The 20197-nt window shown below is 40.4% G+C and overlaps 2 protein-coding genes across 7 annotated transcripts in view; both read left to right on the top strand.

Annotated features, from left to right (window-relative positions):
• Nucleotides 1–20197, top strand: part of LOC142832677 (ATP-binding cassette sub-family G member 3-like) — a 120369-nt gene that overhangs the window by 24531 nt on the left and 75641 nt on the right. For all 6 annotated transcript variants that reach the window (XM_075943355.1, XM_075943356.1, XM_075943357.1 and 3 more), the window contains exons 6-10: nt 2723–2859; nt 9731–9882; nt 11004–11108; nt 14167–14417; nt 17483–17565. In XM_075943355.1, coding sequence (XP_075799470.1) covers nt 2723–2859; nt 9731–9882; nt 11004–11108; nt 14167–14417; nt 17483–17565 — 728 coding nt within the window. The remainder of the gene's footprint in view (nt 1–2722; nt 2860–9730; nt 9883–11003; nt 11109–14166; nt 14418–17482; nt 17566–20197) is intronic.
• Nucleotides 1–20197, top strand: part of LOC142832567 (ATP-binding cassette sub-family G member 3-like) — a 117925-nt gene that overhangs the window by 24535 nt on the left and 73193 nt on the right. The window lies entirely within an intron of this gene.

The raw sequence follows: 20197 nt of genomic DNA, 5'->3' as shown, positions 1-20197 counted from the left end.
AAAGCAAAACCTCCAAAATACCCCCTTTAGCTCAGCTAGCTAGACACTAATGCTAATCAAGTCCATGAGTTACTATAGCTACCAATGCTGTGCTCCCAGGCACCAGGGAAGAAAGCAAAAATACCCAGAGAACACAACCACTGTTGCACTTTTCTGCAATTAATCATTAACTCCTAGTTATAATTAAGAAATATAGGGGTTTGGAGAGATATCTCAGAGGTTAAGAGCACTGGCTGTACTTCCAGAAGCCCTGAGTTCAATTCCCAGAAACCACATTGTGGCTCACAACCATCTACAAAGAGATCTGGTGCCCTCTTCCATAATGCAGGCAGAACACTGAATTCATGATAAATAAATAAATGTTTAAGAAAAATGTAGTTGGTGCACAAAAACTTCTTAGAATTCTGTATTGATTTCAAGGTCCCATTCTTAATTGATAGCCTCCCAGTATCTGCCAGGGAGCTTCAGAGCCATGTCGCCTCTAAGACCTAAGGTCCCTCTTTGTCAGAGTCACCAATTTTTTGTGACTCTGTGAAAATGCATGCTTGATACTATTGTTACCACCTATGAAATTGCTAATTTGTTTGTATGCCTATAAAAATTGAAAGCTTTGTATCAAATGGTTCTTCTTCTTCCTCTTTTTTCTTCTTCTTCCTCTTCCTCTTTTTCTTCCCTACCTTCCCCAAGGAATAAAGAAATATACAGGAGGAACATGTTTGAGTCCATCAGTTTGTACCACCCATCAGATCATTTCCCCAGCCAGTTTTCACCTGCCATAGGGGATCTTTCCTGGACCCTGTGGGGTTGAGGAGGATGGTACCTAAGGCTCCCTGATAGTATGCTATTCTAAACACTGGGATCCCAGAGGGCTAGCATTAGCAAGTATACTATTGTGCTGACCATATAACACTTAATCTTTTACAGTAACCACATATTGCCTCTACATTTCTTAGAACAAAATCTTATGAAAGGCTGAAGAGAAGTCTTGCAATGGAAATGCACTTGCCACACACCTGAAGCCTGGGTTCAGTCACTGGAACTCACATATAAAACCACATGCAGTGGCAGGCATCTGTAATGGGAGGTGCACCAGGAGGATCAGACATGCCTGTAGGGCATCAGCTGAACAAGACAGATCCTGGCTTACAAACAAGGTGGGAGGAGAGAAAAGACCTGTGACAAAGGTGTCCTATGACTGCACTGTGTGTGCTATGGCATTCAGGCACACACAAACACACACACATGCACACATGTATATGTGTTCACACTACATACACCTTTTCCTGAAAGCTATCATTAAGAAATAATATTACAAATCTTGAAATCTATTACACTGCATGACTTTTGAGAAGTTAATAAATATCTTTTTTGTTGTCCTCTATAAAAACAAGTAAGCAACTGAGAGCAATGACTAATTATTGGTAAAAGTTAAGCAGAAACTACCTTATTATAAATCCAAAACCATGTAAATAAACAGAGGAAAGCACACAAAAGGAGAAAAGAAAGAGTGGTAAACAGCAGTTTTTCTATTCCTGTGATAAACTAGTGTGGCTGCTGGGATTAAAGGTGTGTGTTACCATTGCCTGGTAATGCAAGGCTGGTCAGTGTGGCTGATTTACTCTCTGATCTTCAGGCAATCTTTATTTATTAAAATACAAAGGAAACATTACTCTAACCTATGAACTTTATTCGTAACTATGAAAATTAATGATTTCTTTATATCCTCAGCCTTGTCCTACCCACACTTATCCACATTCCTCAAACATCCTTTGTTGTATGTTGTGGGTGGAGCTTCATCATGGTTTTTTTTATCATGTTTGGAAAGAATTGTTCCCTAGTTCTGTGTCCCCATAATCCTTGCTATACCCTCTCACCTTACACATGACAGTGGCTGGCACAAAGACTGTGCTAGTTTTATCTGTAGACTCTATGACCTCTTTAATTTGTCTAGAAGGATGAGTCCTTAATTCTGTGATGCTGTACAGTTGAACAAAGTCAATTCATGAAGTCTTAAGAGAGTTGAAAAGACCTAATATGGAAATGTGAAAGTTTTGAAAAAAGCAGTGAGTGTATCTGTATCTCTGTGTGTCTGTCTATAAGTGTGTGTGTATGTGTTTCTATGCATGGGTATATGTGTGTGTGTGTGTGTGTGTGTGTGTATGCACGTGTATGTGTGTATCTCTGTGTGTGTCTCTATAAATGTGTGTGTATCTGTGTGTGTTTATACATGGGTGTGTGTGTATATTTGTGTGTGTGTCTATACATGGGTGTGTATGTGTGTGTCTATGCATGTGTATGTGTGTGTGTATCTGTGTGTGTGTGTCTATGCATGGGTATGTCTGTCTGTGAATGTGTGTTCGAAGGTTGTTAAATGTGTACTAAATTTCTAGATATACTTTACCTTCTTCTGTCCCGTCCTCCTCATTGCTCAGACAGAGAATTCACCATGCCAGGTTTGAGTGTGATAACTCATTACCTAGAATACGTGACTTGATAAAGAACAAACAGTAACTGTCATTAGCATAGGCGTTATGTCAAGTCTGTTCTGAGACTCTTTCTATTCACTTGGAAAAGAGAAACCTTCCTCTTTTCCCAGGTGCACATATTTTTGTTCCTCATCATATTGATATAACAAAACTTTTTATTGCTTGAACAGGCTCCGTCACCAAACAACAATGATTGTTCATGTTCTTGTTAATAATGGTGGTCATTGTTGCTTTAGCCTAGATCTAAAGAGCTCAGGAAAAGGACCAGTATAGCAATGGAGCTGGTCACCGAGCATCCCATTTTGTTCTTGAATGATCCCACCACTGACTTAGACTTGAGCACTACTACTGATATCATCTCGGTCCTGAGAAGGTAAGTGCTGAAGGAACATTAAGTTTTATTAAGTTAATGTAGAACAGATGCTTAAAAGAAATCCCACACCAGCTCAGAATTGAGAAATAGATGGTTATTTATTTAGGGCAAGACTCAAATATCAGAATTCTCTGCCTGAATGGAGAACAGAGATCGAATCCAGCAATCCATAAATCAGAAAGAGCAGGCAGGGAAGAAAGAAAAAGGGGGAAGATGCAGGCTCTGCATCAGCATTTATAGTATAAGAGGCCACGCCCCAGTAGGCGGGTAACCACAAGCTGTAAGATTTCCTACAGCATCTTAAGAGCTGATCTCGTGTGTGTGTGTTTGGTGTAGGAGATTAAGAGGTAAGCTACAAAATTTCTTCCTTGTTTATTGGAGGGGAACTTGAAGTAACAAGGAATACACATCAAGAACAATGAGACAGGAGCATAGGGAAGATGGCTGTGGTGCAGGTGGAGACTGCTTTAAATAGCATGTCCCCATAGCATGTCCCCATAGCATGTCCCCATAGCATGTCCCCATAGCATGTCCCCATAGCATGTCCCCATAGCATGTCCCCATAGCATGTCCCCATAGCATGTCCTCATAGCATGTCCCCATAGCATGTCCCCATAGCATGTCCCCATAGCACTCAAGCCAGTGTCAAGGGAGCAGGGGATGGGTGCGTTTGATCAGAACAGAGTGTTGTATGGAAGGAAAACTTATTTGTTCTGAGGCAGAGCATGTTTGGTGTGTCTGGAACATTAGAGAGACAGGGTGGACCAGAACCTGGTGGTCCGAGGAGAAAGAAGATTACCAGTGCACAGCTAAAGACACCACAGGCTGGGTGACTTGATAGAAGTCATGTTTCTTACAGTTATGGATGCTGGATGCCAGTTATTAGGGTATCTATAGGCTGTGTCTGCTGAGGCCTGGGTCACTGGGTTGTGCATGATGTCTCCTCCCTATGTGTCTATGTCCTGATCTCAAAGGGACACCTTTACACTAGGGCACACTCGTATTCTCATTTAAATTTAATTACCCTTTAAAGACCTAATCTCTAATTATAGTCACATTCTAAGTTCTTAGATGTGAAATATTCCACAAATGAGTCCTTGGAAGCACACAATTCAGCTCTCTACCTTTACAACTGAACGGAGGGGATTGGTTGGTTTGGATTGTTGTAATAAGGAGTGGCGGGGCTGCGTCACCAGCACCCCGACAGCCTGGCTAGCTTATGCCCCGAAATAACAACACAAAAACTGTATTCTTTTAAACACTGCTTGGCACATTTCTATCTAGCCTCTTCTAGGCTGATTCTCACATATTAATTTAGCCCATTTCTAATCATCTGTGTAGCACAGCTAGGTGCGCTTACCAGGAAGATTCTAGCCTACATCCATCCTGTGTTGGAGCTTCATTGCGTGTGCCTGGGAGAGGGGAACATGGCGTCTCTGCTCCTGAGAGCAGAGCTGTGGAGTCTGAGCTCACTTCCTCTTGCTCCCAGCATTCTGTTCTGTTTACTCCTCCCACCTATGTTTTAACCTATGAGGGCCAAGCAGTTTCTTTATTGCTTAACCAATGAAATCAACAGATTGATATATGACACTCTCACACATCACTTCCTCTTTTTCTGTTTAAACAAAAAAAAGGAAGGCTTTAACTTTAACATAGCAAAATTACATATAACAAAACAGTTGTCAAGTAAAAGTTACAATAATCTTTATCATAACTAAGGAAAACTATAACTATCTATATATTTTTTAACTACATCAAAGACTCCAGAAAGATATAATATTACCTAAGCAAACAAGAAATCAAAACTCTAGAAATGACAGAGACATCTCGCTGCCTGGACAGTCACCCAAAGTTCCTCTGTACCATTGGAGCATCCATCTTCGGCCTTCAGGCCCATAGTATCCAGCAGACATTTCCATAAAGCAGGAAATTTCAAAGGCAGTCACTATCTGCTTGTCCTGAAGAATGTCTTGCAGACTCTTTCATGAATCAGGAACCCCGAAAGACCATCTCACCTTTAGGCAAGTTTAGCAGTCCTCTCTCTGCGGGTTCTCTGTGTCCAGTTTATGCAATAGTCCAGGCAAGAACAGTTTCTTGCCCAAATGGCTATCAAACTCCATAAGGATCCTCTTCGATGCCCATCTTCTTCTTGAAGTAGATTGGTGCTGCCAGAAGCAGAGTGTCTCATTGTCATGAAAAGTCCTAAGTTATTAAAACATTAAATGCCATATTCTGCAGCCTTTGAAAGATATGAAGAATGTCTATCTAACTGAAATGCATCTCTATATATCTAGAAAATCTAACTAACATTACTACAAGCTTGACTATTACTGATGATTATCCATTAAGCTATATTTCTTAATTATACATTACATTTTTTAATGAACTACACAATCACAATGTCTTAATCAATAGCAGAAATATACATATAACAAAATTGACCTTAAGTCTCTATCAATAAAGCAAAGTCTATACTAATACAAATTATTCATATCTATATCATATCCCCCTTTAAATGTTAAAGAACATTTATAAACCATATTTGGGAACATGGGCGCAGTTTTTTTCTCTCCAAACTGCTTCCTGCTGAATGGGGGCATCATTAATTAGGTCTTTCATGGTATAACCTGTGTGCTAGTTTCATCTCAGTTGGCAGTTGAGCGAAGCAATTTTCTGAAGATGTTCACAGCAACCCTTCAGGAGGGCATGGTCCATCATACCATATCGGAATAAAAGAAATGAACAGGATCTCATCCTCTGTGAAAACAAAATAAGAAACTCCTTTCCAAAGCATCATGTCCTTGGATCCAAATTTCAAAGTCAAGTCATTTTCAAAATATCTATGTTGGATTAGTTCAACAGCATTTATAAATAAATATCTTTTAGCAGCTGTTGCTCTTTCCTCAGCATTCAAATAATTCAAAGAGAGCATAATAGCATACAGTATCAAAATTCTCTGTTTATTTTCCATCTTTGTGCGCTTTATTTTAACCTCTATTTTGTTTATTTTTACTTTTATTTTTTGCTTTTTGAGACAGGTTCTCTGTATCATTGACCCGGAATAACTCTGTAGACCAGGCTGTCCTTGAACTCTCAGAGATCCGCCTGTCTCTACCTCCCAGGCATTTGGGATTAAAGGCACACACTGCTACACCTTGAACTCACAGAGATCTGGTTGCCTCTGCCTTCTAAGCACTGGGATTAAAGGTGTGTGCTACCACACATTGAAGTCACAGAGGTCAATCTCCCTTTGCCTCCCAAGTGTTGGGATTAAAGGTGTGTACTACCACACCCAACTACCCTCTTTCTCCATTTTTTTTACTTTTAAGAACTTTTAACTTTTAGCTTGCATATATTTTTAACACACTGTAAACCATTTAGAAATTTTCTTTGTCTTTGAATCTCTCTTTACTGTATATCTCTCTTTTCCTGACTACATGAGTCTTTAATTTACTGAGCAATATGGGTGGGATTAAAGCCGTGGCTTTGGCCGCTAGATCCAGTCCATTCCTTAGCTTTCCAGCCTCATGGCTGAGGTACTGGCTGTAGCCATGTTTACTGCCACAACGCTATGGCATTTCAAGGTTCCTGCCAGCAAGTAAGTTGCAGCATTATGTCCACAGACAACACACAAGTCCTCTCTCTGTAGTTGGCCCTCCTGCCTCAAACAGTCAGAGTTTGCCCTGGCAGGATGGCCCAGAAAGCTGACATTTTTAAACGGCGCAGCTTTTTTCCTGCTATGGCTGAAAACCGAAAAGCATGCGTTCAGCTTTTCATCAACACCTTTTAAGTGTTTCATGGCGGACCTCTTAATGAGCTGCAGGGTTTTGCAGCTAAAGCTGAGTCAGGAAGCCTCTCTTAGATGAGAGCGCTTGCTTGCCTCTAGCAAGCAGAGTAGACCCGAGAAATTGCTGCTACCACATCAGGCACCATTTTGTTGTTTACTCCTCCCACCTATGTTTTAACCTATGAGGGCCAAGCAGTTTCTTTATTGGTTAACCAATGAAATCAACAGATTGATATATGACACTCCCACATCATTGGATTTAGATTGCCTTGACACTCTGGGCCACTGTGAAGTCTATGGTTTTTCATGGCAGGGCATGTGGGAAAGCTTCTGAGTTTAGAGAAGAGCAATGCATCATGAAGGACGTTGTGCAGCTGCACTATAGGGGTGTGAGATTTCAGCAGGAGGCTGAGATCTTGTGGTTCCCTTGCTAAGAAATGGTGGACTCTAGATAGCTTAGAATATAGAATAAAGAGCATTATCTCTGATACTAGCTTTGGATGTGATGTGAGGAATGATTGCTTAGGTCTGGATCCTAAACCTGGGGCAGAATGAGTAGAAGAAATGTAGAAGAAATGGCATTTTCTTCTCTCACGGACTAAGTCTGTGGTTGAAATATTTAAAGAAAGTCTGTAAGTGTTGGGTTTTATACATTTTAGAAACTGTAGAATTTCAAACTGACTGAATAACCCTAAGAACCATTTAAGGACTATCCCATTCACAGGACCTAGGCTACTGACTGTTGAACTTTACTGTGCTCTTTCTCTTACCTTCCTTCCCCTTGTTCTTTGCTTTGTTCTGACATCATGGTCTCTTCACACCCTGTCCTATCCCTCTAAGAACCAAGATCACTTTACCATTGTGCCTTCCCCGTGAGGAAGTTAACAACTGGCACCTTGCCACCTTCTATCTGCAGATACCTCCTGTGTCAGCCTCTTCCCTGTCTGTCCTCTTCTGGATACTCTAAGATCATCTTCTCTCTGTCCCTGTGTCTTATGCCATTGATAGTCTTAGTGCATTATGTGGGGTCATCCCAATTGTGGTTTCTCCCAGAGTTCTGGGAGCAGACTCAGGCCCTGATATGTTGTACTTTCCTTGGTTTCAATATCCCACAAAGAGTACCTTGTGGTAGAATATTTTAATTTTTTTCATTTTATCTATCATCTATCTATCTATCTATCTATCTATCTATCTATCTATCTATCTATCTCTATCATCTGTCTAGTGTGTGTTTATGTGTGTGTGGGGGTGTAACATGTTTTTAGAGGACATCAGAAACCTCAAGGGACTTGGTTTAGCCTTTCACCCTCTGAGTTCTGGGGATGTAAATCAAGTCTTGAGACTTGGAGTCAAGTTTCATATTGTTTGCCTTGCTTGAATCTTGAACATCTAAACATGCTTGTGGTTCCTGGTTATATAATATAAAATTTTAGCTTTTTCTTTTGTGATTTATGAATAGTCTGTCTGGAAAACAATTGGCCATTGGGCTATTATTGTGCTCTTATTTCCTGTCTACCAATGTTGTCCTGCTGGAATTCAAGGTGAGCACTACCATGCCATGATCGCTCACTCTCTTTTTCTTTCCCTCCCTTCTTCTCTCCCTATCCTCCTCCCTTCCTTGCTTCTTTTCTTCCTACCTTCCTTCCTTATTCTGTTCTTCCCTCCCTTCCTCCCTCACTCCATTTTTTTTGTTCTTTCTGTATGTATTAATGAAATATAGTCTCATGTAACCGAGGAGGGCCTTGAACTCTTGATCCTCACAAGTTCTGGGATATTACAGATTTACCCAGCTTTAAAACAAACCATGATTCTTTATTGATTCTTTAGGATTTCACATCATGCACCCCAATACTGTGCAAGTCAGTCAGTCCCCCCATATCCACACTTCACCATCAGCATACCCCCTACATGCCTTACAGCAGGTCACAGATGGAGTGCATGTTGGGTTGGGCAAACTCAAAGCCCTGGACATGTGCCTGGGTGGTAGCTGAGCTGGTCAGTCCAGGACAGATATGACACCATTCCCAGCTTTTATAATCATATTTTCAAGGAAGTTTTAAGTACTGTTTTGGATTATTGCTTCTCTTAATGTAAGATATGACTTTCTGAAATGGTCATTCAGTTCATTTTTTCCTATATGGAATTAAACCAACAATCTAATCCCAGCTTTGTCCCTCACTAACTGACCTCTTGGATTGTTGCTTGACCTTTTAAGACTTATGTTGAAGAATCTCAAGAATTTATTAAGGTGAAATAGGGATAAAACTCACTAATACAAAACAAATTAGATCCAGTTGCTGTCCCCTGCCATTCTGCCAAAGGGGATTGTAAACCAGTTGCTGCTTGCTCTGACAGAGGGGGGGGAAAGGAAGAGGGAGAGAGAGAGTGAGAGACAGCAAGAGAGAGAGTGTGACCTCTCTCAGTTCTTAAGAGGTCACTTATGCAGACAGGACCATACCCTAGGCCTTGCTTCCCCCAAAGTCATTGGCTAAATGGATTTAAATCATACAAGACCTTATCAGCACAACACAAAAGAGGAAACTGTACTAGAATTGCCTTGTGCTGATATTGTGAAAGTTGAAATGAGGTTATTGTTGAAATATTTAGTGGGAGAGCAGTGGTTAGGAATGTGAGTCACATCATACTACAGTGAAAATCAATTCCTGACGAGGCAGAAAGTGTGAACAATAGAGGGGAATTGTGCTTACAGTCATAGCTGTAATGTTTGCTCTGTCATTGCTTCTCAAGCTTGAGTGAACCTGTCCATCACCTCAACTGCATGTTCATGGTATGGATTCCCTGCACTGACTCCCAGATATTCTGATTTGGTGTCTAGAAGACTGTGCAGGGATCGACATTGCCAGTAACACTCGAGTGGACCTTGAAATCCTGATGTTCCACACTTCAAGAAGTCTTAATCGTTTAAATAAAGGCTTGGAGCTTGGTTTCTCTATCAGGTGCCTAACACAAGTGAGACGAGTTGTTTTTAAGGAGAATTCAAGATGAAATGGGAACAGAGAGTACAAATATTTTGTCAAGAACCTAAAGGTTCAGTAACTTATGATATTTTCTCTTTGAACTTAGGATGTCTAGGAGGGGACGGACAATCATCTTCTCCATTTATCGGCCCCAGTACTCCATCTTCAGACTGTTTGACAGTCTCACCTTAGTGACCTCAGGAAAAGTCATGTTTCACGGGCCTGCGCAGGAGGCTTTGGAGTACTTCACATCTGCAGGTATGGTGGGCTTTGCTGTGAGAGCTCCTTCATTCACGGGATCTGGGGAGAGAACAGGGGTTCTCAGGAATGCTGCTTGGCCTTCATTCAGACTTACTGTGTGTGGGCTTCTCCATTTTAAATACCTTTGGTTAATTTGGTGACAGGGTTCTGCTATTTGTGCAGCACAGGCTTGCTATGCAGGTCTCCTTCCTTTCTCCTGTCCTGTATCATGCCTGTGTTTCAGGATTGTTACTGAGCCTCTTGTTCTGCTTCCTAGTCATGGTGACCCTCTTAATTAACATGCTGGCCTCAGGCCCAGTTATCCATCACTTGAACAGCTTTTTAAAGGCCCAGCATCATTGCGTTCTTGGTCATGCAGCAGATGATGATTTTCAGGTTTCCCCTCATGTCACCTGACTGCTGTGAAGAGGTTACTTAACTTAGCAGTAACTTTGCATTTCAGGTTTAGGAAATGATTGAGGGCTGTAGTGGCTCAAGTTCGGGTTCTGTGGACTCATGTTTTGGTCTGCCTGTTTTTTTTTTTTCAGTCAGGTTGGATGATTACATACTTTTAATGGGTCATGCCATCAAATTAATCTTAGATAAATGTGGATATTGTTATGAATTATTGTCTTTGACTACAAATATAGGTTTAAATATTTGCTGCCCTTTAAAAATGTGTGAGCATTTGTGAGTCTATGGAGTTCAATAAAAATTTAGGTTAAATTCAAGTGATCCTTTCACTGGAAGAGTTCATATATCTATGTCTAGTCTATGTCTGTTCTATCCCCATGTCTAATCTATGACCAGATCTTTGTCTAGTCTATTTATATGTCTAGTGTATGTGTTTGTCTAGTTGTCTTGGTCTATGTCTAGGCTATGTCTACCCTGCTTGTGTCTGTGTACTATATATGTGCAAGTGTATATGTATGTATAGCACCAATATAAGCATACACATGTATACAATGATCTGTGAAACAGAGATTGCTGAAATACTATGATTGTATATATATAATAGAAAAGAATATGCTAGTGTATGGGAGGGGCAAGAAAAGGAAGAAGTTCTTAGATTCTGCTCCCCCCCACTTTCCCACTCTCTGAAAGAGGGTCCTTGTATTCATGGTGTACCTTCTTTGTAGGTTACAACTACGTTTCCCACAACAACCCTGCAGACTTCTTCCTGAACATAGTTAATGGACATCATTTCTCTGCTCTATTAGACACAGAGGAAGATGACCATGAATGTACGTGAGTTTTCTAGAGTCACAGATTTTTAACTAATTGATTTCATTAAAACACAAGTAGAGGGGATCAGCTTCTAGGTAGCTCAAGGTCCAGAGGGAAGCCACGGGGCTGGTGAAGATAAGACCTTTTCTATCTAAAAGGTTAGGAAGAAAGACACTCACATTCTGTTGATCATATCCTTTATTCATCAGCCTCTTCTGATGGACTGACTGGGATGAATCTGTTTGTGTGGTCACAGCTGTACAAATGTGTGTTTATCAATTGTTACATAAAGTATTTCCTCATTCCAAGGTCCCCAAACTAATCTACATGTCTCTTTGAAGAGAGTATCACGTGCCTTCAGACTCTATACTTTCATTAAGCATTGTGTGCAACACAGAAATAATACAAGTGCCCCAGCTGTGCATGAGGTGTCCTGATACCAAGGTCATGGGTGCCCACAAGGCCCCCTCAGTCAAACAATCATTGTCCTCCACATGGAATTTCAGGGTCAAAGTACTTCCAAGAAACATCTGTTTATCCTAATCTCTGTCCCATATATTGATTGTCCTAATTTCCTATGCATACAGGTGACATGTTTTTCATCTTCCTTACGGGATTAAAAGTAAAGTCATCCCAATATCTTATATACATTTATGTCTAAGTAACGTGTCAACAGAGCCTAAGCAGAGAGCAATCATCTCTTCACACACAAATCCCTTGCCGGCTAGCATGGCATATACTGTGCCTAGACAGAGAGAATCAGTAATTCTACTGTATATCTGTAAAGTCAGTCTTACAAGGAATGCTAAAGGAATCCCAAAAGGAAGCTTTGTACATAAAGACAAGCAGTCAGCTGTACTTAGATACTCAGGGTGTATACCCATCTATTACTAGTTTCTTTTATCAGGAGAATTGAGGGCAGGGGATGGCCACATGGACACCAAGACCGGTGTCTGTATCTGATAAGTAAAAATAATAAGAAAGAGGCAGCTCCACCAATGCAAGAAATCCAATTAGGTCAAATCAAACCAAATCAAAATGCCCATTGTTTTATTAAGAATGATGCTCTTGGGGGGTCGAGTGCATGCCAGGGAAACAGGACAGCAGGGAGCCCATACAGACACAAAAACCATGTGTTCCTCCTCTGGGAGCACATTAAATACCCTGTTGGAGTGATACTAACCATCCCCAGGGAGAGTTCAGGACCTGGCATGCTGGGATTTGGAGTCCAGGCCAAAGCAACTCCCAGGCCTGGTTGACTGGGATGGAACAGGGTGCTGGGGGCTATGCTCCCAACGTCACAATACCTGTTAAACATGAAGAGAATTAGGGCCAGCCTGGCTCTTAAAGAATTCAATTGTTCTTTAATGTTTAAGTGGAACTGTTATCTAAAGCTCTTTCTAAGGTGGAGCTCAAAGGTCTTGAATGAAAAGCATTTTTTATATATACTTTTATTTTATCAAAGTTCTATATATTATTACCTTTTAGAAGGTACAGCTTAGGGAGTAAGTCATCTTCATAATGACTCAAAGATAAAATTGCCCAGAAGAACATGATGTTTCCAAAGAGAAAATCATTACCTTACAGGCAGTGGGGGATTTCCCCACACCCAATTCAACCATGCCAGATATCCGGGAAAGACAGCAACAGCAAGAGAGCAAGCAGGCAAAGGGAAATCAGAAGCAAAAGACATCCTGGGATCTATGATCTCAGAAGTCCTTGCCTAACTGAGATGATCAAGGGATTTCCTCCTGGTGGGCCAACTCCTGGAACCTCAATCAACATCTGCTGCTCCTCTGACATGGTCTCTGGCATCATGGCCTCTGGTACCCAACCACATGTCTCATTAGAAATAGGTCTTATGTATATTCAGTGTCTAAAATTAACTAACAGGCTTTGCTCTCTCTTATTGCTGGTTTTTTCAACTTAATTTAAAAAAGAACATTTATATGATATTGTCACAAGGGAAATTTCTGCTTAGAAGTAAATGTAACCATTATTTGTCATGCTATTCTTATTATTGTTTTAGAATGGTTTGCTTATATAGCCAGACTGGCCTTAAATGTGTGCTCTTTCTACCTCACCTCCCATGTGTAGATATTACAGGACACTGTCACCATGCCTGATTTTGTTCATTTTAAAAACATGATACTTGGCAGTTTATACATTTGCATAGACATTTATCTAGCAAGGAGGGGCCCCTTGTTCTTCTGGGCCACCCTGCTAGCTTAGAAACAACATAACCACACAGAAACTGTATTAAATAAATTACTGCTTGGCCCTTTAGCTCTAGTTTCTTATTGGCTAATTCCTACATCTTAATTTAACCCATTTCTATTAATATGTATATCACCACGAGGCTGTGCCCTCCAGCAAAGTTTCAACACATCTACCTCTTGCCATTGATCCATGGCATCTCTCTGACTCTGCCTTCTTCCTCCCAGAATTCAGTCCCATCTTCCCTGCCTACCTAAGTTCTGCCCTATCAACAGGCCATGGCAGTTTCTTTATTCATTAACCAATGAAAGCAACACATAGATAAACAGACCTCCCACACCACATTCACATAAAGCAGAAATCAGGAACCAGACAGTTGTATTAAGTAGTACGTATCCATAAGGGAAGGAGGACTTTGTTAATACTTAGGGATGGGAAAAAATCATTTGGCTTTCTGTGTCCACGGGATAATGGGAGTACTCAGGTCAGTTACGGACATTTTTCTAATCTGAAAGGAATTACACTGGAGTAATTTTATTATGATCAAAGTTTGGTGGGCTGAAGATGTAGCTCAGCTAGAATGCTTGCCTAGCATGCGCAAAGCCGTGATTTTAGTTCCAGCACATAATGGGTGTGAAGGTGCATGCATGCAATCAGCACTTGAGGCAGAGACAGGAGGACCTGGAGAAGTTAAAGATTACCCTTGGCTTCATAGCTGCTTTGAGGTCAGTCTAGGGTACATGATAGTGTCGCAAAGAAAAACTGATACATAATTTATGTCTTGTTTATGACTACTGTCTCAGTAAAATCAGTTAAATTATTGTCTGTTTCTTACCTTTATCCATTTTTATCCCAAAGCTGAGGAACACAAAGATCTTTCTGAGAGACAGCACCAAGTCACAGAAGAATTAGCCAATATGTATGCCCAGTCCTCCTTATACAGAGAAATGAGAACTGAACTGGATCCACTGTTGGGGGAACAGAATGCAGGGAGGAGCTCAGCCTTGGAGGAGATCACATGGGTCATCCCTTTCTGGCATCAACTTTGGTGGATTATCTGTCGTTCATTTAAAAACCTCACAGACTTTCCAAGGATGACTATAATTAAGGTAATCTGATGAGTTATTTTAATTGTATTGCGAAAAACTCACATAGGAGCAATTTGTTTCTGAGTCAGTCTACTGCAGGGCCAAACTTATCTTCTGCTCCCTTGAATGTGTTTGTCATCTCCACTCGGCCTGGCATAGAGAAATGTTTAGTAAAGCAAGTAAAAGATGTTTAACTTTTTACTTATAAAAAACTTTTTAAGTGGTTGTTTTTATTTAGAGTAACTGTAATAACTAACCAAAGTAGGTTTTTATTCAGGGAATTCAAGGAGTTAAGCACACCAGGGAGCTGCTCAGACCTGTCTGCTTTGAATCAGCAGCACATCCTACAAGTTCAAAATTTAGGAATGAGTCAAGGAGTAAAAGGCCTTTTTCCTGATGTAATTTTCCTTGTGAGGGGATGGATGGTATAATTGAATAAATAGATAAAACTGTAGCCTGTCAGATGAAAGAATGGACTTGGGGAACGTTTAAGTAGAGAAGGGTGGAGATGACTGGAGAGGGAAAGGACGGTTGATCTGTGGTTGAAATCATGTGGTGAGGAGACAGGGCCATAGAACAGCTCTGAGGGAGCCTGAACATCCACTGCCTGAGATGAGCCTGCTGCAGAGTGCTGTTCCCTCATCAGGAGTCCAGTGTGTAAAAGCAGTAGCTACTCAGAGTGCAGCTCACACACACAGTAACTGGACTGAACAATGCTCTTCCCTGTCAGCGATCTGGAACTGGGAGGAGGTGAAGTTCTACTTTTCTTTAAACTGACTCTGTAACAAGGATCATCAGATCACCATGCTTTAAGGTTTTCTGTTATTTTAACATAATTGTCACACAGAAGTGTGGTTCTTCCAGCTCATTGGGCCATCACTTATTCAGTTATTTTTGTTTCCTGATGATGATGATGATTCTGCTGTGTTAGTGTTTGATCCTGGGCCTTAGCCATTAGTCAGCAAACACTCTACTGTGAACCTACATCCGTGTCCGCATCCAACCAGCACTTACAGTCATTTCTGCTCGAGTGCATTGTCATTTCATTCTCAGGCATTTATTTTCTGTCTAATATTGAAAGGTTGTATGCTGTTGGCTGTAATAAAACACCACTTACTTCTTAACATGTGTGATGTCCCTTTCATATTTCAATGTTTCTTTCTACCCTGTGTATGTGAATATTCTGACCATTTGATTTATACTGATCTTTTGGTTTTCTTTGAATTAAAAAAAAGATTCTATATGAATGGAAAACAGTGAGTTACATTCATCAAATTGGGTTACTCCTTGTTCAACAGTGAGGCAATGTAATGGGATAAGAAGTGTATGCGTGTGTGTCTCTGTGTGTGTGTGTGTGTGTGTGTGTGTGTGTGTTCTAGGAACTGAGGACTAATTTTAATATTTGTTATTTATTTTTTATGTATGGGTGTTTTGCCTGCATGTACAAATTCTCATGATGTGCATGTCCATGGATGCCAAAAGACAACATCAGATCCTCTGGAACTGGAGTTACATAAAATGCTTAGGGGCCATTTGGGTGCTGGGAACTGAATCTCAGGTCCTCTACAAGAACAGCAAGTGCTCTAACTACTGAGCCTTATCTCCAAGTTCTGATATTTTCATTTCTGATTTATCAAGTTACATGGTAGGATGTTTTCCCTTATAGTATTTTACTCTTAAAACATTATCCAAGGTATAATAGTTAGAATATTTCAAATAAGTTACAGTATCATGTAGCCTTACTCCTTTGCTAATGGAAGCACCTTTTAAAGTCATTTTAATCCCAAACCACAGCAGTGCAGGCTCTTGTGATTGTCGGCACAGATTGGGTAGATGGAGGTAGACGGGGATCTGGAGGAGCTGGCTGTGTAGGTGAGACTTGAGCCCAGGCTGCTCTGACTGAGGCTGATGGAGCAGCAGTGGCAGAGGGGATGGGCAATGGGAGACTGGGGTGACCCAGAGGACGCTGTATGAATACTTTGGCGACAGCTATAGTGTCGGTTCCCACACAGCACAGACATCCCTTGATGTGGGAGGGCCTTCTGTCTATATGTCAGTTTCATTGGTTAAATAAAGAAGCTGCCTTGGCCTTTTGATAGGCCAGCCCTTAGGTGGGTGGAGTAGACAGAACAGAATGCTGGGAGAAAGAGAGAAGAGTCAGGTAGACGCCATGAAGTTCCGGCCTAAGATGGACATAGGTTAGAATCTTCCCTGTGAGCCACGACATCATAGTAAACATAGATTAATAGAAATGGGTTAATCAAGATGTGAGAAATAGCCAATAAGAGGCTAGAACTATTGGGCCAGGCAGTGTTTAAATGAATACAATTTGTGTGTTGTTATTTCAAGTTTAAAGCTAGTCAAGCGGGAGCCAGGCGGGACTAAAAGCAGGCCTGCTAGCCTCATCACTACAATTGGCACCCAACGTGGTGTCCCTAAGGTGACACAGATGAGGACCAGTTCACCCCTTCTTAGCATACAAAATACCACTGCTAGGAACTATGTTGTGAGTCATTTTTAATTTTGTTATTTGGTTTACACTTGAGGTGATTAGCATTACGGTACATTGTGAGGGCTCTGTCACTGAGCTGTTCCCCTGGCCTGGGTGCCTTTGTTTCTAGATATAAGAGTAAAGAAAGCCTGAATTCCCTTGAGCCACTTGAAGTAGAAAGCTGCATATGTTCACTGGCAGCAAAGCTGAGACCTCAGTTTAGGTGAACACTTTCTGTCACTTGGGTTTGTTCCCAAAGCTCCCCAGGTGCCTGAAATCTCTTCCACCCTGTGTCATCCAGATTTTAGTTCCTGAACTGAGTCCATCACTGGCTGTTCCTGGTTGAGCACTCAGAAAAGTCTTAGCTTTTCCATGGTCTGCACTGTTCAAGCCTCAGATTGCAGAAACATTCATTGTCAGTCTGACATATGAGTAGTCTATTGACATGCGTGTTGTATGTTCTTCCAGGGACTCTGGCCAAAATAGAGAGTTTATATTACTGGAGATTAGTAAAGTATGTATTTCAAAATAATGGACCATGTGAAGAATGCTTTCTATTCCTATTTGAATTTTTACCCTGTTTTCTTTTTGAAAGGCATTTATCATATTCATACTGACTGTGTATATGTGTATCACTTTACATGTCCAAAGAAATGACTGTTCTGAAGTCCACACCAGGTAAGCAAATGAGAAAATGCTGTCACTTTGTTCAAACCTATATAAATCCATGAAAAATTTAAATTAATGATCATGACAAGAACAGAGTAAACATTTTACCATGTGATCGAGTGTGTTTGAAGACTGAGTGAAAAACTCACTTTTTCACATACGTTTGTGTGTAGATAGTAGGAAACTCCACACACCACACATCCCATTTTGCCTGTTTTAGTGTATGGAGTGTTTTCATGTTAGTTGTGTAGACAGTACGAAACCCCACACAACACATCACATTTTATATGTTTTAGTGTATGGAGTCAAGCTGCTGAGTGTGCGAGAACATCTTTTTGAATGCTGAAGGTTTGCTCTTTAGGTAGAAAGCTAGAGCTGTCCAATCATAGCCCACTGTGTTAACTGTTTGAGGAGCTGCTGTCCTGTCTCCAACTCCACTGTACACTTTTATATCCTCACCAGCACAACACAACATCTCCAATATACGCACATGCTCACCAAAACTTATGTTCTTTCTTATTTACAATAAGCTATCTACGAAAAAATAAATCACCATTCCTTGGATGCCTTATGAAGTATCTCTGTCACTGTTCTTCCCCCATCTCCCTCATCTTTTACTGTCTAGTTCTCACCCTCCTGCTCCTTATTCCCTCTTCTTCCCTTTCTGACTTCCCTTCTCCTCCCACATCTACGCTCCCAATTTTCTCAGGAGATCTTGTCTCCCAATTTTCCTTTCCTAGGGGGATCTATATATGTTTCCCTTAGGGATCACCTTGTTCTCTGGGGTCATGGACTATAGGCTCCTTATTATTTGCTTTATAGCTAGTATTCACCTATGAGTGGGTACATACAATGCTCTTTTTTCTGGGTCTGGGTTAGCTCACTCAAGATGTTTTTTTCTAGTTTCATCTATTTGCATGCAAATTTCAAGATGTCATTGCTTTTTACTGCTGAGTAGTACTCCATTGTGTAAATGTACCACATTTTCTTTATCCATTCTTTGGTTTAGGGGCATCTAGATTAATTCCAGATTCTGGCTATTACAAATAATGCCACTAAAAGCATGGATGAACAAGTGTTCTTGTAATATGGTTGAGCATCCTTTGCGGGCAAAAAATACTCAATAAAATACTGACAAATCAAATCCCCAAGATCATGAAAAAAAAATCATTTACCATAATAAAGTTGGCTTCATTTCAGAGATGCAGGGATGGTTCAACATACAAAAATGTATCAATGTAATCCACTATATAAATAAACTGAAAAAAATTCCATAAGATCTTCTCATAATAAAAGCAATATGTAGCAATATCAAATTAAATGCAGAGAAACTCAAAGCGATTTCACCAAATCAGGAACAAGACAAGGCTGTCCATTATCTCCGTATCTTTCAACATAATTCTTGAAGCTTTAGCTAGAGTAATAAGACAATAAAGGGAGATCAAGGAGATACAAATTGGAAAGGAAGAAGTCAAACTATTGCTATACACAGATAATACGATAGTATACGTAAGTGACCCAAAAAATTCTACAGGGAACTCCTACAGCTGATAAACACCTTCAGCAATGTGATAGGATACAAGATCAACAAAAAAAAATCCATAGCCCAGATGTGACCCAGAATGCTACTTCTCTTCAAAATGGGAATTTGTAGCAATATAAAAACAATTGAAAATTTGAGGAATATCATGCAAAGTAAAAATAGTCTAATCCAAGAAAGGCAAATATGTTTCACTGACATGCAGATTGTAGAGAAATTGACCTCCTGGCAGCAAAGTACACGTTTCACGGCAGTGAGGAATGAGGAGAAACAGATGTGTTAAGAGTATAAAAATCTGTTAAACAGCATTAGTAGAATTTATTTCTTTTAGATAAAATGAACAACAAATTCAATCTAGCAGATATTAGTAGACATTTCAAAGTTTATTATTATGCATTTCTAATGTGTTACTGTAAAATGATGTATAATTCTAGTGATGGACATCACCCTATTTAGCTTGATATAATTACTTCACAAAATTTTTAATGAATCATATTAGTTTTATACCTTAAATGTATTGCTATAGATTGTTAATCTATAATTATAATATTCAAAATGTGAGGTAGAAAGTAGATGTGGCATATACGGTTAAGTATAGCCAGGGCCATAAAGTTCCCTTCCTAAACTCTTGGTATTGTTGATAAAAACATATGAAAGCAAGCAAGATAGGAATTGAGGACAATTTAGTGGAGACAGAGATGGAGAATGCGCTGAGCACCAGGGAATGTGTGTGTGGGAATGGAAAAGTGGAGAGAGGGAGTTGTGCGTTTAGTAGAGTGGAGCCTTGAAGACAGACTGGCTCATTAGGAGAGGAGGAGAATCCCGGGTCCTCTGGGCTGTGGTTGGTCACGTGGTGCTCAGGCCCTTTGCTTTTGTTTGGTCATTAAAGACAGGGCCACAGTTGTGACCTCACAGGCCTAGAACTTGTCATGTAGCCCAGCCTGGCCTCAGTCTGCAGCCATTCTCATGCCTCTACTTCCCAAGTTCCCTGAGTTTGAAGATTTTGCTTCCTGCTCTTCTCACAGTCTTACCCATTCTTAGCTTGTTGTTTCTTTCCTTTTATTTTCTTTTGAAATGTGGCCTTTCCTAGATTGTTAAGTG

This window comes from Microtus pennsylvanicus, chromosome 12 (genome assembly GCF_037038515.1).
Source record: "Microtus pennsylvanicus isolate mMicPen1 chromosome 12, mMicPen1.hap1, whole genome shotgun sequence".
NCBI classification, from domain to species: domain Eukaryota; kingdom Metazoa; phylum Chordata; class Mammalia; order Rodentia; family Cricetidae; genus Microtus; species Microtus pennsylvanicus.
The sequence above is the reverse complement of the archived record's forward strand: the minus strand, read 5'-3'. Positions and strand labels throughout refer to the sequence as shown.